Source organism: Lepisosteus oculatus, chromosome 5, assembly GCF_040954835.1.
Source record: "Lepisosteus oculatus isolate fLepOcu1 chromosome 5, fLepOcu1.hap2, whole genome shotgun sequence".
Classification (NCBI taxonomy): Eukaryota; Metazoa; Chordata; class Actinopteri; order Semionotiformes; family Lepisosteidae; genus Lepisosteus; species Lepisosteus oculatus.
Window position 1 is genome coordinate 1,848,005 of NC_090700.1, and position 26,037 is coordinate 1,874,041.

A 26,037-nucleotide genomic window follows, 5' to 3' on the forward strand; every position below is an offset into this window, starting at 1 on the left:
AGTTCAGTTTAAGACTACATTATGTATAGTGCATATTTTCCACACTGTTGGGGTTAGTGAAATTAAAAAAACAAGATGCTCAGCCATATTGTGAACAAAGAAAACCGGAATTCTTTGAAAGAATGAGTGGGATCAATTAGCTACTAGTGACTGGATGTTCTACATACAGGTATAGTAGGCACATAAATGACCCACTCTCAATTGTAACCCTTCTGATCTCAGTAGGACTCCTTTCAAAAAGATCCTGATCAGCCTGCTCATTAAAAAAGGGCTTCATCTTTCGTGATCTGAGACAAGCGCCCAAAAGTCCCGGATTCGCGAGTTCGCTGACCTCTCTGCTCCCCGCTCCTCCAATCCTCCTCCAGGGGATTTTGGCACTCATCTGTGAAGGGTTTCTTAGCAACCAGGTAGGCCCGCATAAAAATTGGATTTTGTCTGCTCTGAACATGGGGAAAGAAAAACAATCAGACCGCAATCTCCAGCCTGTCTAATCTAAAGACAATCACACCTGCTGTTGCTGGAGTTCTGGGCTGTGGATGTATAGGGTGAAATACCCTCCCAGGCTGAAATGCTTCTGCTGGCACATGGGCCTGGACTGGCATGAGATTAAAACTCATCTCTCAGAGGGGCAGCCCTTCCTGAATATCCAGAGAGGTTTCACAGTTTCTCAAGGGACTCTTCCTCTGCCCAGGAGCCTTAAACATGACTTGATTGTTCACTGTCTGTCAGAGCAGTTTAGTGGCTTTTATTTATATCATCCGCTTTGTATGGAAAACCACAGCTCGCTTTCTTAGCTAATTGGTTTTCAATCCCTTTTTCTCTCTTTCACTTTCTCTTGTCTTCACAGCATTTTTATTTTCTCGCAGGTCTTGGTTCCGTTACCAACCTTGACGTTGTTTCTCACCTTTTGACCCGCCAGTCATGATCTGAGATTGGCTGTGCAATCTTGCCTCATCCTGGTCTCCCTTAATAATTGAAGAAGGCCTCAATCCAGTGAGTCACAGTAGTGCCAGTGGATGTTAGGACAGTAAAAGATTTGCCACTCTCAGTCTTAACAAAGGATTCAAATATCCAATGCAGGCAAGTAACGGCTGTCAATAATTTATCTGCCCAGGTTTATCACGAGAGGTGTTGTAATAACACATGCCAAAAAAGAGCTGATTTCTGCAAAAAAAAACTAAGAACCCACACTTAATACAATAGGTATGCAGAGTTTCTGAATATGAAATCTCTTAGATGTTACCAGCATCTTTGAGGGACTCTGGTTGTCATTTACTGTATGAACTGCTTTTGAAAAATTAATGTTGACTTGCAAAATTGAAATTCTCCATGGTCTAGAGACCCACTTTTGTTTGAAGGCCGTGGTTTGATAAAATGCACATTCCCTTTCTGCTGGCTGAGATTCTGTTTGAAGACAGTATGGCCACAAACAGCAAGCCCTGTTTTCATTCACGTCCTACACAGATTAAACACTCAAATTTCTTTCTATTTTTATAACCAGACAAGCTAGCTTGAGAAGGAGTTTAACTTGACTGGTGCTTAAAGGTCCTCACTCTCTAATTGCTATTCAAATTGAATTGTATTGCATCTGAAAACCTGCTCCTTTCAGACAGCAGGCATTCTGAAATTTCATATCAGTCCTCTCCAATATAATTTCCGCCGTGAAACTATTTTTGAAGTCTGATTTGTGCAATTAACTGCTCTATAAATACCTAAGGGCTGCATGCAGTACACAGACCTCTTAACTTCTGCGAGCTCTTGAAGTCCAGATGTAATAAAGTAGGCAACTTTCTTCCTGCCCATGATTTTCTAAAGCTACGTTGTTGATGTGGAATGTTTTTCCTGTCTGCCTTCCAATGTGATTTTAATTTCCAGTCCTTTGGCATACAATTTTGCTTGCAAACAACTTAATTTTCATCATCACTGTCTCTCCTCCGCCTTCCACCCCCTCCACTCCCGGTGTCATTATTAGAAAACTAACCAGGGAGAAAGCTCCCCAGTTGTGAAATTGTGTGTTCTAGACATATCCTGCACGCAGAATCATAATTTCAAATAAAGTCTGGCAGAAAGAAGACTGCATATTTATTTGATACATTTTACTGTAGTATACCTTTCTTCTTCACAAAAGAACCTGTGGTAAGAAAATAGGTTTGACCCTTATTTCTGCCATTCACCCAAACGGCAATTTTTAGTATACATTTTTCATCCCCAAACTTATTTGAATCTCTTTTTCCAGAAAAGCTATTAACGGAGCGAAATGAAATCACTGTTTTACTGTCTGCCATTATGGGAAATATAATAAGGATGTGGATGAGGTGCTTTGATAAACACAGAAATGAAAAATCTGCTATAACATTTGACTGAACTGGCTCTCACTGTTCTGCTAATAAGTTAAAAAAATATAATTCTTCATTAAGTGAATGGTTTCTTAGAAGTAAAGAGGTTTGATAAATTACAAGGCCAATTTCCCAAAATGAACCTCATTTTCTGCCGAATTAAATTGAAATCTTTCTGCACCTTAGGTTTGCTAAGGCTGCCCCTGCTCAAAAACACATTTGTCAGTTTTGTGCCAGGGAGCAGACATAATTTAGGAATTAAATACGATTAAACCATTTTTGCTCTAAGATATCTTTTATTGCTGTTCCAATCATTGTCTCGTGGGAGAGCAGGATATTGAAATGTTAAGGAATCTTGCCTTGTAGAACAGAGTGTAATGAATCTGGGGCTTCTTGTTAAGTATTTTATATTTCTTTCCTCCACTTTCAACATGCCTTATTAAATATGTTTGATATATGTGTTACCTAAGTCATTTTTTTTTTATTCGTGCCCAAAATTCAGAGCACGGAAATGTCCTAAAGCAGGGGTTTCCAGTCCTGGTCCTGCCAGCCCGCACGCCTGCTGTTTCTTTTTTTAGATTCCAGCTGAGCTTAATTACTTAATTGAAGCCTTAATTGCATTAATAAGTTTCGACTGATTTGGGATTTGAATTTAATTAGGAAATGCAATAGTTAAAAGGCTTCCTCCAGTGTGTTTAAAATCTGAAAACAGTCACACTATTCAAATTAACCCTGTTATTACGGCGATTACATATTCAATGGAGTAACTGACAACTTGGCTGGAACAAAACCCAACGCCTGCTCTAAGGTATTAAGTGATATTGCAGCATTGGAGAAGTTGATCCAGGGTCATTGTCGATCAGCGGCTCTGACACCATGGAATCTTCTTTTATTGCACATTGTCAAGCAGGCTGCAGGCTTCCTGGTCTCAGCTCTGAAACAGTGTTTGTGACATAGCTGACAATAGTCTTGTGGGTTGTAGGAAGACACAGCCAGTTCTTGAGCTGTTGGTTTGTAGGAATCTGAATGGCACAAACCTGGAGAAGCACCGTGAGGATAGGAGCTCTTCTGTGATTGCAGACTCTTAGTCTTTTCTCCATAATGAAACCTAACGTGGCCAACGTGAAGATGCGTGGCACAGGCTGTCCAGAACAATATGTGCTATGTTTCATTTTTGTCAAAAACTGCAAAGACTTGCTGTCTGCAATCACTCCAAGATTGAACTGCCTTCCCCGAAGTGCATCCTGTAGCAGGTTCAGCAAGTCCCTCATCCTATTCAAGGTGTCTGTACCTTTAAGAAGCACATTGGCTCTTAGATCGCTTCATAGCATTTGCATCTATTATGGTAACAAAGTTAATGAATACTTGGCTTCCTCATGCTACTGTGAGCAGAACCAGCTGAAACACTAGTTCTCTTGATTGGTGTTTGCTTCGATAACTAGACTCTGTAATGGAGACTCCATGACTTATCTATTACTAATAGATAGATCACCTGGCATTTGGACATGGAAGTATATGGAACCTCTCACAGTCAAATTGTAAATAGCATAGAGGGAAAGCTGTCAATCTACTTGAAAAGAAATAAATAAGTAAACCTAGTATTTTCTGCTGGCACAGCTAAGATGATATTATTCATGTCACTGAACAATCTCTGTCATATAGTCAACCTGCTGTCCAGCTATTTGAATAGGACCAGCCACAATGTGTCTGAACAAAGCATTCTTTGATTGAAGTATTTCTTTTGAGGTTCATTGGCAGTGGTACTTTGTAAAGGGGGCTCTACATTTATTATCTAAGCCAATGAGCACTCTTCTTATTGTTTTTGTGTGAAAGAGGCACTCTTCAGTCTAATTATCCACTTCTTTAATCATAAGTACTACCAGCTGTTAGTCTGCAATCTGGCAAGGAATTGGACTCAGTAAGACATCTGTATCACCCACTGTTATTTATTAGCCTATTCCACATGTTAAAAGTCTTCAAGGTTCTTCTGCTGCTTCTTCATCTTTGATCTGATTTTCTCAAATTGTTAATTAGAACATGTGATTAATGGGAGACTTGTTGTAGACAAAGAACTGTGCAATAGGAGAGCAGTCATATTGTGTCATGGGCATTTTCTCACGATGATCTTATGTTACATTTTACTTTGATTCATTTGGAAGATGCTTTTATCCAAAGTGGCATCCAGTCAAGATGCAGTGTCTGCAGATGACAGCAGCATAAAAAAACACTAAAACCACAGAAAAGCGTTGGTGCAGGACTCATTAAGTGCTAGGATGTCTTCCAGGGTGAAGGAGTACAGACAGGAAGTAGTGACATGAGGGCTTAGTCAGCCTTTGGGGTCAGGTATGCAGTATCCTACTGAGGTGAGTTGTCACTTTTTGTTCCCTGAAGAAGGAGAGGGAGTCCATGGCCTCTCACATAGGCTGGAGTCATCTGAACTCAGAGGCTACGCAAGGCTGGCCTGGCCATGAGATCCAGCTCGCTGCTGCTTGTGGCATCGGTAGACCAGGAGGTTAGACCATCTGTGTGCTGCACTTCAGAGGTGGGTGAAATCGGCGCCCTTCCATATGAAAAGTGCTTTTGGATTCTTTGGAAATGTTATATAAATCTATATAATTACTGATACTAAATGCCTCACTTTGGGTTGTGTCTGGAGGCTTCATAAGATAACTGAATGTATTTGTAAGGATGTACTGTATGAGCTCTTTTGTAAGTCCTGTTGTGTTTGGTAAACTTCTGCAATCCAAGGAGAAGGTCAGTGACTTCTGATCGAAATAGACACACTGTAGAAGTTCTCTCTTCCTTTGTGTTTCAGAGGGAAGTTTGTTCAAATATATAAAATGACCCAGCTGTACAGCTGAAATTTTGTCTCTTCCCAGGTGTCCACAGCCTTACTCACTGTCAGTCAATCAGACTCATTCCCATGCAGGAGAGACTGCAAAAGGGAACATTCATCTTTATTAATTAGGCTCTGAGCACTTGCATCCTCATCAGGCCACCTTTCAAAGTCATTTGTATCTGACAGTTACTCTCACAAAGGCTTCTAGCCTTGATGACACATGACAAAGCCAGTAGACGCAACTAACAAGTCCATAAACCTGCACCTCAATGAAGTGCCAGCACTTCAGGTTAATTCTCCTGAAAGCATTGCTGCCATGAGCAGAATTAATAGTATCCTCCCTTGTTTTCATCTGAAAACTGGGCTTTAAACTCTGATAAATGCAACAATTTAGTAACCTGGTTAAAAGCAGAAGTGAAGCACCAGAGACTGGATGTTGTTCTTCATCTAATAAAGTCAAGAGAGATTGCATACTGTTACCTATATTTTACAAGTGTGAAGGCAATGCTTGAAATTAGATTTATTTTCACCCTTAATTTCCAGTCTTCATCTCCACATTGACATTATGCTGTTTGTCAAAGAACTGCTTGATCTGGTAATTACTGGTGTCAGGCCTGTAATACAATGCAGTGTGGTGTTACTGTATTCCCAGCTCAGCTTTTACCAGACTAATGTCTACAAAACACCACTGATGTTGACAATGATGGAGGGATAGAGCCAGTACAAATTATAGACCATGTTTCAATGTTAATGGTGTTTTGTAAGATGGTTTTCAGAGTTGTGGAATGCTGCTAGTCTTAAAAGAACAACATGAATAAAATCAACATTCTCTTTTGTCAATACATTTTGCTGGAATCACAAATGAAATTATAAAAGTACAATTCGATCGAAAGGTAGCTCACAGATTGAAGTATAAAGTACTTCAGAATAAGATTGGAAAAGATAGATTTCTTTAGTTCTTCTAGTACTTCAGAAAAGATTGAATTGTTCATCAGCAGGTACATTACTTTAAGGGCATACTGAAAATACAGGTAAAAACAGAAGTATCTTACAAACGTATCTGTCAATATCCGTTTGATCTAGAATGATCTCTTTTTACGTGTTAAAACAAAACACCTTTGGACAAATTTAAACACTTAACGCCCTTCCCTCGTGCATAAAATAGGGTCTAGCAAATAATGATTAAAGCAGAACAGATTCTCGTTTGCAGCAGGAAGCGTTTGTCGGTGTGATGAAGGATCGTTTCCAATACCTGGATAAACTGTCTTATTAAATAAAAATAGCTGCTTTATTTCAATTAGAAAATTATAAGCCGAGAAAATTTAAACCCTTAGCACAAAATCACCTCCAAGAAATCATTAAATGTCTAATAAATGCGAAACGAATCGATCAGACTCAATCGATTGGTACAGAACATGACAATATGTACGTACTGTATGTAATATGACAACATGGCTACAAGTAGTAAAAGACTAAAAAACTCCCAAGACTCTTCTTAGTCATAAATTATAACTAATTTTATCTTTAAAGAGAAGGGTCCCGTAAAAGGTTTAGACTATATTCTTGACAGAAACACATTTTATTTTGGCTGCGTAGTAGTACGAAACATCCTCCGAGTGAGAATCTCAAGGCAGCGCGGAGCCCAGACGCTGGTTTGTTTCAGCACTGGACAGCTCCCCTTGGCGGTCGCCCCCGTGTTACAGCTCTACAACCTACAAACTTCAAACCATACCGGAACGCAAAGAGAAAACACGACAGCGAGCAGTTCCAATCCAGCGAATGCTGGAAAGGTCAAGGCTGGACATCCCTGGAAAAATGATCACAATAATCACAATTTCCTTGACGTGCCATATCCACGGAGAGCCCTTTCACTTATTGATCAACAACACAGGCAAGGCCGCACAAGTCAGACGTGATCAATTGCTGTTCTGTATTCCTGACGTGGATTCTTTGGTATTGATCTTTCCTTGCTGGCTGATATTTCTCCTTAAAGATTTTGTTCCGTTCACGTTGACCTGAAAGAGGCGGCGAAAAGAGAGGACCAGGAGGTCCTTAGATCAGTGTTTTTAATCGTCATTCATCTCAGTACCAACTCTTCCAAACGTTTTCAGTGGAGGGAGGGGATATTTCATGAGGTTAGACTCCCAGAGATTATTGTTGCAGTTAATAAACTGGCTCACTCTTGAAACTTTAAGTTAAATGGGTTGTAGGCGGTGGTTAATACTGCAAAGTCACTCATCAGGTGGAATGCTAATGTGAGAATACAATTAAGAGCTTAATGATTTGAGTTCAGGGTGCTTTACAGGAGACAAGTACGGTACGACTACGTCACTAACGGCTTCTGAAATTAAAAGTGGTGCTAGAGTCTATCCCTTTAAAAGCAATGCCTCATTTACTTCGAAGTATTGATTGAATTCCCTAGCAATTTTTCATAGTACTGAAAAAACACAGTCACTCTAATGATTTGTTGCTTGCTCGTGACGAATTTCTGATTCATAAGAAAAAATACGTTTCAAGTGAGATCCGCTTTTAAACTACAACACTTCTATTATTAAGCAGTGCCTTTTGATTCGGAATTTTTTTCGGGAGCAGTCCGATATAGTCTATTTTTAGTTCACATTTGGTTGCGAGAAATGCTGGGCTAAACATAAATGCTGGAAGCCGAAATTAAGTTAAACTCTGCGTATTGTTAAAAAATACAGCGCGCACACACACACAAAAACACTGAATATCAGTTCTCCTGAACTGCTTTGCGGTGGGTATTCGAATGACAAAACCAGGACTGTCGCTTGAAAATTTATATGAATGGAGGCGCTGGAGACGGTGATGCTTTTGAATAATCTAACGGGATACGTCATTGCAACCTGTGCCGATTGGCCGAGTGCTGTGCTCTTCCCAAATTGCGTTTTTTTCCTCAGAATTGTGGCACTTCAGCCGGTCTCGGCCACCGGAGCAGCAGGAGCCTCAAAGATTCCCCAGGTAAGAAGGACAGATCTCCCAATGGCGCTGGGATTGGCGCCCACGCGCGAATTTCTATTACTAATTTATTTGCTAGTGTAACGTTTGGGATTTTGTCAAATGAATTTCTTTATGTGAAAATCACCAGTGAATTAGGTCTTGAAGGAGTATGGGTTCTTTTTATGTTAAGAGTTGCATTTACTGTAAATCCCTTTCGGGGCCAATGATATAAGTTAATCAACATCTGCTTTCGCGGAAACTACAGTATTTGCGTTACTCTTTCTATCTTGCGTCTCTTCAGTTATGTTGGTATATCCCCATAGTGGGTATATCTCCACATAAGAGAAGAGTATCCCCCTTCTCTCTAATTCCACAACTTCTAGTTTAACACAAATTTTTAAATGCTTGAATTTCGCGAGGGAAATTAGTATTTTTCTTCCCACAAAAGATGCTGTGATAAACGGCGTATGAAAATGACAGCGCCTCTAATAAGGTTTACACACTTGAAATGTTAATAATACCCAGATCCGATAAAGAACGAGTAAGGCACGTTCAAGAGCTACATCGCTGCGCCCTTTATCATTGACTTTGCAGCTGGCTATATGACACAATAAATTCAGGCCGTCTTCAATTGGAGGAGTGGGATTTTATTTTTACTGTACTGTTAATTGTGGGAAATCTGCAGAGGTAATAATAATAATAATAATAATAATAATAATAATAATTAACTCTTCTGTATTGGGTCAACTTCTAGGTCATTCTTATGGGAAGACCAAGGCGTTTCACTACGACGGAATTATAATCATAACAACAGCCGCTCGGGAGAGTTACGGTGGAGAGGAGTTCTGTATCGACGGAGCTTTTTTCAATAGAAATCCGAGTGTACAGACTCCTACCTGCGAAACCTGCTAGATGAGTGCCAGGATATCCCCGGAGCTGGCGCTTCCAATCCCGCCCTGCTCCGTCAACGGGACTCTCAACCAGAACAACGACACGTGCATCGTGCAAGTGGGTCGCTTATTCCAGACTTTCTCCTCCACCGCGGTGCTGGTCGTGCTGGTCGCGGTGATTGTCGGCATCATCTTCGTTTCTCTCGCCACGTCTCACGTTCACAAGAGCAAGATGAAAAAGAGGAAAATACAGAAGGCACAGGAGGAGTACGAGCGAGACAACTGCAGTCCCCACACGGCCAAAGGCGGGCAGACGGACAGGCAGTGTGTCATGGTGAGATCCGGACACAGAGACCAGACGCCTCGGTCATCCGGTGGAGTCCAGAGATGTGAAAGAAATGCGATACCTCGAAGCGTCCCTCCCATCGCAGAGAACAGATCTAGAGCAGACACCAGACTTCCCGAACAGGGGGATGACCAGTTACTGGAAACTGTAGTTTTGTCTTGATACAAAATAGCAAAGGAAGAACATTGTACATATTTATAGTATAATTTAGTACATAAGGAAAATATAGAACCCGTTGCTTAAGCGCATGTTAGGTCACTATAATCTGTACAGCTTCAAGGATTACTCGCAAGAAGCAGTGTGGCACAAAATTAATATCCCTGGCCTTGAAGGGCACTGTTGTGTACTGTACAGTACGAATTTGCAATTCCACAAGCCCCTGGATCTGGGTCTCACCTACTGTCTTTGTACATAATGCAGCATACCTGCAGAAGCGACGCCGTACGGGTCAAAGACTTGGCTACACGAATCCACTTCACAGAGAACAGCGGGGACGCGTTCAGACGAACTAACCACTGTCAGGCTCACACTGACAATGGGCTTTCATTTTTTACGGTGGTATGTGTGTGTGAGAGACGGTGAGGGTTCAGCTCCCGACGTGTGAAAAGACAAGGCAAAGCAGTGCACGTTGAGCACCTTAGTTGTGCGGTAGCTCTCCCGAAATTCGAGCGCTGTCCTCTCGCTGCGGTGCTGAAATAGCGACGCGGGCGACTGGAGTCGTATTAGCAGAAAAGCCAGGAAACGCAGTCGAACTGCATCTTGCAGTTCTTGTATTTTATTTTTTGTGTATTGAAACATGTACACAATACATATATACATATATGTAGGTATTTATCTGGGGAAAAGGACACCTAAAATTCTATAATATGGATTTTGGTCTTTTTTCTATTTTCATTTTGGAACTGAGTGCGATGCGCTTAGGAGTGTGTTAACCTCCCAAGATTGCAGACAACAGGAGAAAGATTGCGCGATGTGCGAATCGTGTCCAGGGGCACAGCCCTGGTTAGACTAGGACGAGTCTTGAGAGTGTGAAAAAGGAAAAGGAGCATTAATTCTCAGCTGTAATATTTACCAGACAGCTTAACGTGCAATTGCTGTTGCTAGTGCCAACACAGTCAGCTTATTTGAGTTTACGGCCGCGGTGCTGTATGACAAACGTGTACGTACGTGTTCTTACGCTTCAATTTTTTACGAAGATGTGCAATAACTCTGACTTACGTTATATTTCTTGCATCGGACTATACACACAAAGGTATTCGTTTTGTATATTAAAATGCTATTTATAGTGTTACATCTGATGTACAATAAACAAAAGCATCATTTGAAAAGTCTCACCTCTCACTTGGATTTCATCAAGTTCTTTGTTCAAGTTAAGTTCAAACATTACAGGCCATCCACCTACAAAACTACCGTTATTCCTAAGCATGGAATTACACACAGACATACACAGTTCATTATATATGGTCAGTCGAGCTAAGTTACTGTACATGAAAGAAGACCGGAGGACTGTTATTAGAATGTATTATGTCTTTTTTTAAAAGAAACGAACTGCAAAGAACTTCTAAATTTTGACTATATTATCTTGAGGCACCTACATGAATATAGTTTTATTTTCATTTCATGAAAAGGTGCACAGTGCTTCATATGTGGACATACCCAAACTTTTTTTAACGCTAATGTATCTCAGTAAGAGTTTGTGACTGGACTGCCTTATCGTATTGTTTCTTGTACTGATTCTTTCATACGTCCTTAAGAATCCTTGACAGTGACTGGGTACGGCTAACAATATACGTTCATCCAGAGAATTCTGCTTCGTGTCGTTTGAAGAGATGCACAGCAAATAACAACGCAGAGGCTAGACTGAAGGTTATTTCGTGACCTTTGTATTTATTTCCGGGATACTGTTTTTCAATCAACGACAGGCTTACGGACAGAAGCATAATACACACCAATCCCTACTATTGTTGTAGTACGAGTCATCTTCAGGGTAAAAGAATGACTAAATATTAGTTTATAAATCTAATTTTTTTCGTTTGAAAGGATGTTACAGGTCATCTTCTTTCTATCGTGCTGACTTTTTGTCCATGTGTTTGTCAAAGTTATTCTGTCTGACAACAGCTTTAATAGTCTGTGCAAAATTATTAAAATATCCTTCACATTACTATTCAGGAAAGAGCACAAGATAAAGAGTCTACGTTTCCATCCATATGCAATAAGCAATAATAATAATCATTGCTTATATAGCGCTTTTCTGGACACTCCACTCAAAGCTCTACAGGTAATGGGGATCCCCTACACCACCACCAGTGTGCACATCCACCTGGATGATGCGACAGCAGCCATAGTGCGCCAGAACGCTCACCACACACCAGCTATCATTGGGGAGGAGAGCAGAGTGATGAAGCCAGTTCATAGATGGGGATTAATAGGATTCTCATTTACAGACAAGTCTTTAGTGCAGCTTAATACTAAAACCCAAAATAGTATTCAAGATGAAGACCTCTACTACTTTAGCAGGGGGTGTATGCCATCATAAAAAATGTCAGTGTTTTAAACAATGTAACTGTAGGAGTGCTTTTTGAATTTCACATTCATCAGAAATCTCAATTAACTCACAAAGGTGAAGTGCTGGGTATGGGTTCTAGTTTCAGATTGAGGGTTACAACAACACGCCAGGCTGCAGCTGCTTGAGAGAGTGGCAGTAATGTGGAGTTGAGTTCAGACTCTAGAATAGAGGGTCCCAGGTTCAAGCTCACAGGAGGCACAGCTGTTTAATGCTTCAACACAACTTTGTTCAGATTGGTCTAGTTAATTCCATGCTGTGTAAACAGGAACCCTCCGTGTTGTTGTTATAAATAAGCACCTGTTCTAAGTTGACTTTCCTGGTTCAAGAAAGGATAAAAATTGTTTTCATAAGTTCAAAATTTACATTTCTTCAAGTGACTCCCAGTGCTGCTCTTCTGTGTTTTTTATGAATCAACCTGAAAGCACACTTTTTCAGAAATGTACACAAACCAGATTGTCCTCCGGTTTTCAGTGAATATGACCGTAAACTTCTGCAGGGAACAAATTAAATTATTCTCTGAACACTTAAGATCTCGAAGTGGATTCCCATTGTAAGTTGTGATGAATTGTAGTGCATCTGGTTGTAATATTTGCACACAGAATGTGCCTGCGTGAAACATTCACATTTTGATTCAATTACCCCTAGAGTCTGTTCTATTGTTTTTATTTTAAATTTGTTTTCATAGAAAGAACACCAATTATAATGCTTTACAGAAACCCTAACTCTGACTGTGGATATTAATGTAAGCCTGGAGTTTGCCACAAATCAGTTAGGATTTAAAGGCTGTATGGGGAAAGTGTAGAATTAATTATATATTGGAACTATTCTATTATCCAAAACTGGACAGGAATCTCATGAATGGACTTCACTTGAGACAGTCCTTCCTCTGTGACAGAAGCAATGGACTGGATGCAAGTGATGTTAATATTTCATCTTCAGTATGGCAGGCAGTGGGAGTATCACAGCAAAATGTGTCAGAGGGCTCAGCTGTCACCACATGACACTGTTCAAAATGACTGAAGCCCATAATGAAAGATATGGCAACAGCAATACACTTTATTGAAGTATTTTTTATTGACTGAGGCAGGTAATTGGGAATTGTTTAGTTTGGCTTTTTATATTTACATGAATATTGTCTCCAAAAACTGCAGAATAAAGATTAAGTAGTCATTCATAACTCATATTAAGGGGGAAGACTTACAGCCTTCCATGTGTACTAAAAGGCTTAGATTTTACCATGTGCCATATTTTAAACCAAGCGACCAATAGGAGTGGTGTTACTGTATATAGCACTGACTCAGAGTTACAGTACATAAAATTTAAAAGCATTTTAACTAACTGCAGCTGAGATCGGAACATTTCCTAAGGAGCCATATTAAACACTACAGAACATGACTAGAGGAAATGCATTTGAAATTTGAAAATAAAATCCAGGACGGAAAAATAATTAAAACAAATTCAATGTGGTCAATGTTTTCCGGAGCTGAAGAAGATGTTTTATTTATCTACGTATTTGGTAGGAGTGTAAGATGACATTTTTCATAGCACTTTCACCAGAGCTGCAATGAAAATCGAGTGTGAAAAAAACGAGTCTCTCTCCTCGCCTGACTTGAGCTTTCCCCAAACACAGCTCAGGGGCAGTGCTGTACGACGTGCGGCACAAGATAAATTCAAATTCAAAACTCCAGGAGTGGTGCCAGCATCCCGGCATGTGCTTTTCGTCTCCGAAAAGTAAGTCATTGCGTATTCCATCATTTACAACACAATGTTATAACTCACCTGTACTTGTTTTCCCATCCTTTTGATTAAATCGACAGCAGGGAAGAAAAAAAACAAAACAATGGGGCTTCAAAAGGAGGCTCAGGGATATTTACAGAAATAAAAAATAAAAAAATCAAATAAGACATTCTGGATAGAGCACCACACAGTTCTGGACCACTGTGATTCTCTCAGACGCCGAACTCCTTCTGCTCATTGCAATGACAGCACGAGGCTCTTCTTCATGAAAGGGATTGTGGGAGAGTGGATCAAGCTAGGTAGCCATGCTGTTGAAACCGATATCCTGACTCTTTCTTTCAAGAAACAGCGGGATCAGATCCTGGGATCAATTAGCTCCTAACTGCCAAAAGGCAAGATCAGTCAAATGACCTATTATTGTTCATAACGGCAATATTTTATGTTTAATAGGCGGATGGCTCTAACTAACAGAAAATGTAACAGCTATGATTTAGAAACATCTGAAAGTCAGTTCCAAAACCACTACTGAAAGCCTAATCAAGTTCCACAGCCAGCCACAACAGGAGGAGAGGTGTTAAAGACACACGGCCCTGACTGTGAACATGTCAGGTCAGCCTCTGCTGTATTTGTAGTGGAACTGGTACCTTGCAGCTTCCCGAGGCCCAGTTCAGTGTCTGGTGATTTGTTCATTCCAATAGCCTAAAGTCTTCTGTTTCACCCCAAGAGAGGAGATAGCGTCTTCTGTCTTGAGCTTCATGGGGTTCTCACCTGCACCTCTGATTGCCTTACATTGCCTTACAAGCACCCTCCAGCTGTCAGCTTTTCCTTCTGGATCAGGTCAAGCTCCATGATGGCAATAAAAACCCTATTCATAATCAGACTTCATCGCTTCAGGGTTCCTCAGACTCCTCACAGTATTACAAGGAACACATATTATACAAAAGCTTAGGTTTATAGTTTTTTTTAACATCAAGAAAAAAAAAACTAATGTTTCTTTACGCTGTATATCTATTATTTATTCTCAGATGCTGATGGATCTTTGTGTTGCTAATTGACTAATTAGAACCAGTGTTGCTAAATAACATAATGTAAGTACACATTTTCAGTGGCTAATTAATTTAGCAGTTTGTGAATTTAATGACCTGATGAAGGTCATTTTTCCTCCTACAATAAATGGGAGCTTTGCCTTTTTCAGTGTGCAGGATCTCCTCCTTTTTCACCTTTCTTGACCAAAAAGCCTCTGGGCACTGTTTACAAAAGCGTCAACCATAATCTATAACTAAATCCTGGACACAACACTGTCATATAATTACTTCTTCATCCGCAGGGAGAGTGAAAGAGCTGTGTGCAGCAGGGACTGTCTCTGACCGGCTCCTTTTCAGCTGTCGGAAGTTAAGGGATCAGTCCTTTCTGGAGGCCTTCAAGGCAGCAGGGCCCTGCGTGCAGATCATAAGGCCAAAGCCAGTCCAGTTCTCTCAATGCAGGGAATACAATGAGACAATTATAAACCTTCACCGCTGGCTCCTTCGTTTCTCCTCCGCCTCCCGGTCTTCCACCTATTTATTATTGATAAAAGTGGGAAAAGTAAAGTCTTTCAAAATGCATCTTTGCAGATAACTGTTACTGCGATCAATAACAGCCTCTGTGGAAACTGTGAAGATTTTGAAAGAAAATGAACATCGGAGATGTTCACGGAGGCTTGCTTGAGATGTGAAGTTATCACCTATGTAAGGGCCTTCACTTTACTCCAGGCTCCATTATTCAGCCTGTTTCTGTCCTCAGGTGTGTTTGGATCTGCAACTCGCCTGGGTGGACAATACTTACTAATGAAGAAAATGTGCACCTTTGCAACATCTGTGGCAGCACTCCTTTTAATGCACATTTCCTCATTTTCAGTGGACTTCTGCTCCATGTGTATGTATTTTTCATGAACTGTTTCATTTTTTGTATTGTAAGGCTGCAAAGCTTGAACCTTTGTATTCTGAGGACAAAAGAAGATTTCTACGATAGGAACAAAGTAATTAAGACTATGAGAGCTTGCCATTTTTTTGCACACTAAGTGATTCTGTAACCATGCCAGTATGCATTTTGAAACATCCTCGTATATTAGCTTCTGCACTGAGACATGGAAAATTGATTTTTTTTACCTTCTTAAAACGCATTGTAACTTGCTTTTTCATCAGAAAAACACATTAGCTCTTTGCAAAATATTACATTTTTGCACTCAGTAGGTATTTCTGTGGCAGCAAATAAGAAGCAATGTGATGTCAGCATGATGGTTAAGCAAAACTAGTTTGAATATATTGAATATATTATAGAAGGCATGTGCCTGTGTTTTAATAGGACATTTCTTGTTCATTTATTTTCCATATCTGTGCAACTTCTGTATTCAATACTGTATTGCACTGAGAGAGGACCTGTCCTGTACAAACAGTGCCAGTCTAGTTCAGGTGGCCAGCCAGCAGGCTGTGTTAATCCATAGCATCTTCAAACCCCAGAACAGCCTTGGCATCATCCCAAGAAAGTGTGTCTCTGATTGTCTCAGAGAGCCCATATCCCTCGCAGACGCTCTTTATCACATCTTTTAAATCCTACCCTGTAGTAACCAGTAACACGGCTCTGCCTGCTTAAAATTGAAAAGATTATAATGCACTGATAAATGCGCTCATGGATGCAAATGGAAGATGCAGCCTTGGTGTAATCTGTGTTTGTATGCCAGAAGGGGAGTGAGGAAGATGAGAGAGTGGGACCCAGTGCAGGGTGCATGCTTGTTAAAGCACGATTGCGTCCCGCTGGTGCCCTAAAGCTGGTGTCCGGTGCAGGCTTCTGCATTTTCTCCCACTTTTTTCATCATCTGACGATGGCACCTCCAGTCCAGGCAATGCAAATTTATTATCTATCCCATCCATCAAGCGTACTGTCCAAATCCTAGCTTGGAGCACTTCGTGTGGATCCCCATTTCAGCACATTCACTCAGTCTCCAGCTCATGTGTTTTCCCAGAAATTACTCTTAGGAATGTGCTTTGCTTTCTCCGGGGCAACGGTTAACCAGATCTAGTGCAATGTGTTATATTGCACTACACCTGCCCCTTTATGAAACAGCTAAGAGCTAGCAATTCCTGAGCAGGATACTTCTTGCCAAGGGGAGACACAAAGCATGCACGCTTCAGATTATTATTGCAGGATTCGAGAATGCTTTGTGCAAAAGAGGACGGATTAGAACCTGGCCAATTCTCCTTGGTTGGCATTTTTAAGAGTCAGTAACTAAAGCAGCAACAGCACAATAAAGCCTTTTAGGCTAAGCTTTCAAACGCTGAGTTAAGAGCAGGGTGTGGAAGTGAGACTTTTGATAAGATTGTCAATCACACGCGCCCCACAGGTGCAGATCATTCCCAACACGTTTTATTTCTCCTGATCCCGACCTTTCAGTGCCTCGGAGGCAGACGCTTGCTTTCTGAAGCCAGAGCTCTTGGATTTCACGAGATGACGTTGACACTGGGGCAACAAATCAGATGCCTAGCTTGTGCGTCCCCCAGCCCGGAGTGAGGGGTATAAATCACCCTGGTGAGGCAGAGGGAACTTGCCTACCTGGAGGATTCAAGTCAGAGACCTATACCCCTTTACGGAGCCACGGAGCCAAGATGACAGAGACTAGCAGCAGAATTAGCGGGCAAGCAGTGAGGTTTGGTGCCACTTATGGCGGCAACAAGCTCTTTGGCGCCAGCAGGAGTGGCGGAGGTGCCAGCTTTGGCGTCTCGCGCTCGCTGGGGGTAGCAGGGGGTGCGGGGTCTGGACTTGGCCTCAGAGGAGGTCTTGGGCTGGGGCTGGGAAGCGCCTACGGGCTGGGCATCGGAGGCGGGCTGGGGCTGGGGGCCGGGCTGGGCGTCGGCGGAGGCCTGGGTGTGGGCGGATTCGGGCTGGGGGCCGGTCTGGGCGCGCTGGGCTCTGCTGGGGGCCTGGGCAGCAGGATGGCCGGGTTCAGGACGGGCGTCGCCCCCCTGAGAGCTCGGCTCGGGGGCCGCGTCTTCAAAATCGGGGGCTATGGCTTCAACCCTTCGTTCCTCGGCACTGTCACCAGTGTCGACTCGGGGATCAGCCAGATGCCCAGCATCGACCCCACGCTGCCCTCCGTCGACACAGTGCAGGTCACCAGGCTGAAAGAGAAGGAGGAGCTGCAGGTTCTGAACGACAAATTTGCCTCCTTCATTGACAAGGTACAGTTGGTTGTTTTATAAAGAAATTATCAAAAAAATTTTAGCTGTTATTTCTCCTAACTGTTATTGCTTTTTTGTGCATAAACTTTTCCAGCCCTGTCACAGTCACTTAAAATTTTCACACGCATTCAGAACACAAAGGATAATTGAATGCTGTTGAATTAAGAAACTGAGAGAAAACATGCTGGATTTTTTTCTTGCATTTAACCAGTACTTTAAATTAATAGGAATTCTCTCCAAACACAAATACCTTGTTTTCACAAGAGTGACTTTCTCATAAGTACCTGAGTTGCATCAGCAAACTTTTTAAAATTAAATCCATGATGAAATGTGCACATTTCAGCTTAAATGCTCGTCTCAATGTCCTTGTGTGTGGGTTTTGATTTTGACTTTGCAGAGAATGTTAGCTGTAGTCTCTGTAAGTGTAAATTAATCTTTCATATGACACCTCATCTAAAAGTACAATTTAATTATGTTGGTCTCCTATTGTTACAATTTTCTTTTACTGCAATTTTGGGATTAATCAGAACATCATTTGCACTATTATTGTGTTAATGACCAAAGTGACCTCAATTACTACTTCAAATGATGAGCGTTTTGAATGGTTTATTCATTTGAACTCTTGCTGGCCTCAAATCTTTTGTCATTAATTACAATTTAAAACCATATAGATACATTTCAGCAAATCACTTCCAACCATGATACTTCCAGAGCTTCACAGTAATAACAGAATTCGTCCTCGCTATGTATCATGAGAAAGAAGTCCTTTTGGCAGGTTGCATGAGATTGTTAGAGGCCAGAAGTCCCTGATTTCCTGGAAAAAAAACTTTTTTTAATTTATAACAAAAGGTGTAAATCACACCAATACAAAAAATGTTTATAAGTCCAGCCACGTATCTGTTAAATAGGACTGCAGCCGCAAGGAGAGAATTTAATAAAACACTGTAAGAGATTCAGCGACACTGGTAATAAATCTTAAAAGAGGCCAGATATAGAACTACCAGTTTACAGCAGACGCTTAATGTGCTAAGCTGTGAATACTGACTGTGAAAGCCCAGCTAAAACGAATCTATAATTTTACAGAGAACCCAATAAATCCCTGTGTATCTGTCTGCAAATACATGCTGCTCTGCATATGCTATACGATTCTGTAGGATTGTCTTCCATGGGTCCCGATTAAAGGATTAATACATTTAAAAATACACCTATTAAATAATGCATTAAATGTACGTTATGCATTCAGAAAGAGCAGGTCGCAAGGTTAAAAAATGAAGCAGCAAAAGTACATTTGGTCAAGGACAGGGGTGTCTTTGCCCTGTCTTTTAAGAGCAGAAGAACGTGGGAAATGTTAAAAATGAGAGGAGGTCATCTGGCCCACCTAGCTCGATTAGTTGCTAGTGATTGGTCCAGGGATCCCATCCAGTCGGTGGTGCCGACCTGACTTATCTGTTGCAGGTCAGACACTTAGAGCAGCAAAATGCCATTCTGAGAGCCAAGATCAGCATGTTCACAAACCCAGACCAGAACGGCCCTGCTAGCACCTCTGTCCTCCTGACCTCAGCCATCGGGGCTTACAAGACCCAGATCGACAGCCTGGCCACCAACAAAGAGGCAATCATCGCCGAAATCGAACACTACAAGGGGGTCATTGATGATGTCCAGGCTAAGTAAGTTCTCATTTTAAAGTTCTCGGTACCTCCTTATTGAACTGCTTCAATGTTTCTTATGATTTGGGGGGGGCAAAAAATGCAGGAAAAAAAACGTGTCGGTTAACTGGAGCGCAACAGATGATCGACCCAGAAAGGCAGTTCAGACATGTAGCTGTGTGACCCCTGTGTGACCTATGGTGTTTTGCTTTTCCTCTTAAGGTACGATGAGGAGACATCAGTTACAAAGTCTCTGGAGGTAGAATGGACCACATTGAAAGAGGTTGGTAAAATAATTATCAGTTGGGTTTTCAGGCTGCTGCGCATAGCCTGCCTGCCTCAAATCATGCCTGTGTCTACCCCTTGACCCAACACCGCACAATTAACACACACTTCCATGGATTTGGCTACCATACAATACAAGACGATTTTTACAAATGTGTTACCTGGAATTTTTACTTAACTCAGTGATATCAGATTTCAAGCATGATTACTTTCTTCAATGCCAATTAAATATTAAGTGAATTACTGAATATGAAATTTAATTGTCTTAGTTGACAATCTGGAACTTTTGTATTTGTTTTACCAAATTGTTGTTTCATTTTTAGTTCCCAGAAGTGCCAGATTGACCTTTTTTTAAGAAAAACCACATACTTGTGTTGAGAAGTCATTTGGATTCCATTCTCTTTAAAATAAATTGTGCAAGATTCAGTAAAATAGGTCCTGTCGTCTTCTCTTCAGATAAATCTCTCTGTGCTCCAGGGGTTTACTCAAGGCAAAATTACAAATTGCTCAGCCCCACAACTACAACATTTACAACAAGCAGTTGGCTCTGAAGGGATTTAAAAAGTCCATTACATTCAGTCTGGAAGCTGAAGAATATGCTCATGTTCCCACAGGAGGTGGACAATTTGTATTTGACCATTTTTGAGCTGCAAACCAACATCACCGGACTTGAAGACCAGATTATCCTTTCCAAGCAGATTTACGATGCTGTAAGTACTCACATGCACACACTTTACACAAACAAGGTTATATCTGTGATACATTAGCAAGCATCTCAAAAGAGATTTGTTGATTTAATGTGATTTCTATCAAATATTTATCATCATTCATTTAATTATGAATCAGTTTAATTAATTTAATTGATAATTATTTTATTATTTGCTTTTTGTGTGCATGGATTATAGTGTTGAGATATCTGTTCAAGAACCCCTAGAGTAGACGGTGAAACGATGGATAAAACACAAACATCTTTGAAAGAAAAATACAAATAATATGCTTTTGTTGACTCTGAGCCCCATTGTATATGCCCCTTCGAGATTTGTGAAGCTGATGTTCTGTATACTATTAAAATGTCCTTTCATCAATCACGGTGGATTCAAATGATCTGAAAGCTACTAGGCGCTATCTTCTGCCTGGTTCAGCTAAAATCAATCAGATAGCTACAGAGAATTCTAATGAGGGGATCAGCAATGAATATTAAGGACTACTTAAGCGTATTTTTCATCCTGCATTTCAGTGAATGTTTTGTGAAATTCAAATAGCATTATAATCCACCCTAATGGAACGGAGGCACTGGGAAATCTGATATAGACGTATCAGCTGAAGGGAAGAATGTTAATTATTTTCTTGCAAAGCGCACAGCTTCCACCAGATTTCATTCTCTTTCATTTCTGTTTTACCCAAAGAACCCGGTTCTTCTAAAAAAGCCTTAGCTTTTAGTTGTGCTAGTTTCTGTAGCATAACAGTAATGTTCATTCTAAAAAAGGGCTGGAGAAAACAGGCTGATTGATCCATTTTCACAACAGAAGAATAAGAATAATTCCTTGCCCTTTTCACCCAAAAGGATTCTGAAGTAGTTTACATGTGAAACTTTTACCTTGATGAAAATTGCAGAAGTATTGTAATAAAAGAACTGCATAATCATGGAAACCAAAGCACAGTAAATGTTTGGTCTAGTGTCAGGCTAGCTGGGATATCAGATTTCTGTTTTAGTTTTTCTCTTTCACTTTGTACACTTTTTTTTTTTAACTTTCTGACACCTTAAACTCAATGAAATAACGTTTTTCCCGGTTTTCAGAAAGTGAAGGAGGTCAGGAACGTCGTCACCGGTGGAATGAAATCCGCCTTCTCGATCTCCGTGGACAACGCGGCCCAAGCGCATGACCTGACCACAGCCTTGAGCGACGTGAAGACCCATTACGAAGCCCTGGCCCAGAGAAGCAAGCAGGACTCCCTCCTCGCCGTGCAGGACACGGTAGGGACTGTTTGAACGTGCGCCTCTTGCTCCATCAAGTGGTGACTTGTAGTAATGCAGTCATGGAACACGTACAGTATCAACATTCTGGATGGGGTACAACAGTGGGATGTTGGGATCGCCCTTCATTCTCATTAGATCTCATCGATTTCTTTCAACGTTGGTTATTTTGTCTAGCCCCGAGACAACCCACACATCCCAATATCAGGATCCACTCCAGAGACAAACAAACAAACTGGCTTTTCAATTTGTGTACAGATCTCCATGATGTCTGGCTCTACCCAGCCCAATATCCAGGCCCTCACCACCACTAAAGAAGAGCTGCGGCTTTACAAACTCCAGATCGACTCAATCCAGAGGGAAATCGACAGAGTGAAAACACAGGTTTGCGGTCCTTATGTGTGTCGGATCCTGTGCTCAGTTCTGCTGATTCATCTGGCTGAGAAAGCAAAGCTGAGGTGACTGAGCCATAAACCTAAGAATGTAATGAGCCAGACCTGGCCTTTAAATATTGTACATATTGAGTGTTAAATCAGTAAAATAACTGCTCAGAAAACTATACTAGGACATATTTCAGGCCTGATCAGATAGGACTGACACTCTGTAGAAGGGCATTAGGGTTTTATGTTTTTTTCTAACTTTTCAAGAGGCTGTGTAACACAAAGAATGCCCTTGAGATGCTCTGTGTCTGATGCAAACGTTATCCTACACAGCATCATGAATAAAGCAAAGCTTAGTCTGCACTCCAACCCACATTGATTCGCTTCTGAGTGAAGAATGCATAGTGAGAATTTATCGTTTCGAGACCCTCCAAACTTTTAAGATTTTAGCGAAGCACGCAATCCAGCCTTAATGTGATTTGTGGTAAAGCGTTGTGAGTGCTGTGTCGTGCTCCTCTCCGCAGAACCTGCAGCTGGAGTCCCATGTAGCAGAGGCCGAGGCCAACGTCTCCAGCCACACGGATCAGTACCAGGAGCAGGTCCTCACCCTGAAGTCGCAGCTGGATGACATCAGAAAGGTAGCCCCGCCCCCCCATCTCCAGGGGAAACAACACTTGAAGAGCTACTCCACGCAGAGTTCCTGGCACTGTTACCTCTTCTGCTCTGTACATTTCCATGCCCCACATGATGGAAACAGGGATGGCATAGTGGTGCACTAGTACTTTGCTGCCTTGCAGCACTGGGGCCTTGGGTTCAGTTCCTGGGGTGCTATCTGTGTAGAGTTTGCAAGTTCTCCGCAAGTTCGCACGGGTTTTCCTCTGGGTTCCCACCTGTTTCCTCCCAAAGACATATTGGTAGGTTAATCGGCTTATGGGAAAATAAGCAGTCTGTGTTAGAAAGAAGGCTTTCTGTTGCACGAGCCTGTTTGGGTCCCGGGAGTCGATAACCTCAGGTCTGAAGTCTGCAAAGCACTTTTAAATCTCACTTGCGTGTTCTCAGCGGGTGGAAGGGTGGACATAACAAGGGATGTAAGACTGAGGTTCTCAGATTAAGAAGCTGCTTCCACTGCTATGCAGCATAAATACTTAACAATATATATATGTTTTTTTTGCAAAAGAACAATTGTTTCACTTTCTTTTTCTCCCAGCAAATCACTCACTATGGCCAAGAGTACCAAGATCTGCTCGCCAGCAAAATGTCCCTGGATGTGGAAATCACCGCCTACAAGAAGCTCCTGGACAGCGAGGAGAACAGGTGAGCACAACGGCCTGCCTCGCTCCCGGTTCTCCGCCACGCCCCTATCCCTTCCCCCTCGCCATTGCGCTTCCAAATCCGCCTTGCCCTCTTGGCCTATACGCCGTTAACAAACAAAGGGGTTCCTTCTCGTTACTGAAAAAACGTACACACAAGTCATCCTGTTCGTGTTGTAGATCTAGAAAGTGTCAGTCTAACAGGATGAAATCTAAGAATTTAAATGAGATTTAACTTTATTTGTAAGACAGTATCTATCAGCAACTGTCCAAGCTAATTTCCAATTTATATTCCTAAACATAAATTATCTAACTTTCATAGTTATTTATGTTGGAATTTAATAAATAAGCATATATACATATAAATAAGCATAATTTTTCACCACAGACATATTATATTTGGAATAATAAATATATAAGGTATAAACATGAAAGCATATTTTTTCCGACTTGGTATGATGACTAAATCTGGCTAGAGGCCCAGTTGTTAAATGAAGAGGGCAGACTCTTGACATATGCAGTATTTTTGGAAAAAATTAAGACTCCTGTCACTCCCCATGAATATGCTATAGTCTTTGATGCTATTCCTGAGAAAGTGACTTGACCGTGTTGAGAGGTAGTTTCGACCTTGTTTACAGAGTTTCTTCCGATTTCTCTGACATTTATTTTTGGGTGGAGCAGATCTAAAAGATTAAAAGATCAAATAAAAACGTAAAAAAATAAAAGTTCTCCGCTTTCCTCCTTGGCGGTGATGACGCTTGGACCACAATGGAAATGGTCCTACAGTGGAATGATGTAAAAAGTATCATTTTTAGTTTTTACAACTGTGAATTCCTCTGGCTGTGAAGTTTCTATTTCTGTATCTATTTCGATATTCTACCTCCTCTTTTTTGTGTGTGTGTGTGGTATTTCTGGTGTTTAAATAAAAACGTATTTAAAAAAACAAAGCCGTCGCGGTGTCCGTGCCTCCCCAGGCTGAAGTCGGGAGGAGGGATCACCGTGCACATGTCCAAGACCGCGGTGGGCGGAGGCGGAGGCGGAGGCGCCGGGGCCGGAGCAGGCTTTGCTCTGGGAGGAGGGGCGGCAGGTCTGGGAGGAGGAGCCGGCCTCGGCCTCGGCTCTGGGTTCGGCTTCGGGTCTGGCGCGGGCCTGGGACTGGGCCTCGGCCTCGGAGGCGGCCTCGGCGGCGGCCTGGGACTGGGCCTGTCGGGCAGCGGGCTGGGCATGGCCGGCGGCGCCGGCAGCAGCAGCAGCGGGTTCCTGTCCTCCACGCTGAACAGCAGCTCGCGTGAGTACAGCGCCCCCTAGAGGAGCAGCGGCGGAATACCGCTCGTCTTCCTTCCAGGAAATAAACTTCAGGTGACAGCAGGGTTTTGTAAGCAGATTTCCCTCCGATAATATGGAAATGGCACACAGTGCACGAGTCTATATGTACAAATCTCGGCTGGCCCGTCCCTGGAGCTCAGCATGGTTTAGTATCCAAAGCTGTACCTGTAAGTCTTTTTGAGTAACATCCTGCTTCCCTTTTCCATGCAAACTCATGCAGTGTCTGAGAAAATACCGCTACTTTGTTAGAGTGCAGATCTAGACGCTGTCCTGATCTACAGACAAAGCATTGCTATAACAAGAAGAGCACTTTTTCCCATCGTATGAGCTTTCACAGGAAGATACATTGTCTACCACTGGCCTATAAACGTCGTGGTGTTAAAGGGTACATACGAGAGCTTCAAAGCTTTCTTGACTTCTGCCTTTCCCTTCTGTATAATCCTGTTCCATTAATGCAGCACTTGTGTCTTGTCCCTGCAGTTTCATCTGCTGTCTACTGATGACACAGTCTGGCTATGGCTTTTCTGGAAACATCACAGGGAACGAGCACATCCGATAACCTACAGTTCTTCTCACTCACTACATGGGAAAGAGGTTTAGAGAGAATCTCACAGCCGTTGTAGAACAAACCAGTGTCTTTCTGATTGTTCCGTCAAATTCCAGTGGGCTTAACATGCTGTAAAACTGTCATCAACAACTTTCAGTGTTATATATCCTATTTCAATTTCTGTTTTTTTAAACGAGATGAATGGTAAGATCAAGTCTCAGGGTCAGTTTACCTGATTTCCCTAAATTGAACAGACAAGTCTGAGTAATTGTTTCTTAAGTCCTGACCTAATGGACGGATGTGTCTGACTTAGTATATTGGGTGGCTGAAATTATATATCTTTGATTAATTCTGCACTTTTCAAAATGGAAACATCTACAGTACAACAAGAATGTAGTGAGATCTTACATTGTCTTTGAACAATACATTTTTCTGGGTAGTTTGGAACAAGTTTCCTGTCAAAGATGTAATTTAATTGCTTGTATTCTTAATCGTTTTCTCAAGACTTAAAATCAGACGTCAACGTGTGACATGGACAGTTTAAGCTGCGCAGAACTGGGAAAATACATCTCTGTTCTTTTTCATTGACAAAAATCATATGAGAAAGGAGAAATAAAATTTCACCCCAGGATATTAGGATTTTGACAGACACACAAAATAAAGTCGTCATTTCTTAACTTTC

At 41.6% G+C, this 26,037-nt stretch overlaps 1 protein-coding gene across 1 annotated transcript; it reads left to right on the forward strand.

Moving 5' to 3' along the window:
* Window positions 1-17,244: 17,244 nt before the first annotated feature.
* On the forward strand, window positions 17,245-26,037 carry LOC102691666 (thread biopolymer filament subunit alpha). Its single transcript, XM_006627891.3, has 10 exons — window positions 17,245-17,886; window positions 19,342-19,553; window positions 19,755-19,815; window positions 20,432-20,527; window positions 21,616-21,792; window positions 22,051-22,176; window positions 22,697-22,810; window positions 23,380-23,486; window positions 24,457-24,770; window positions 25,289-26,037. Exons 1-10 carry the CDS (start codon window positions 17,314-17,316, stop codon window positions 25,306-25,308), a joined length of 1,800 nt encoding a protein of 599 aa, XP_006627954.3. The 5' UTR covers window positions 17,245-17,313; the 3' UTR covers window positions 25,309-26,037.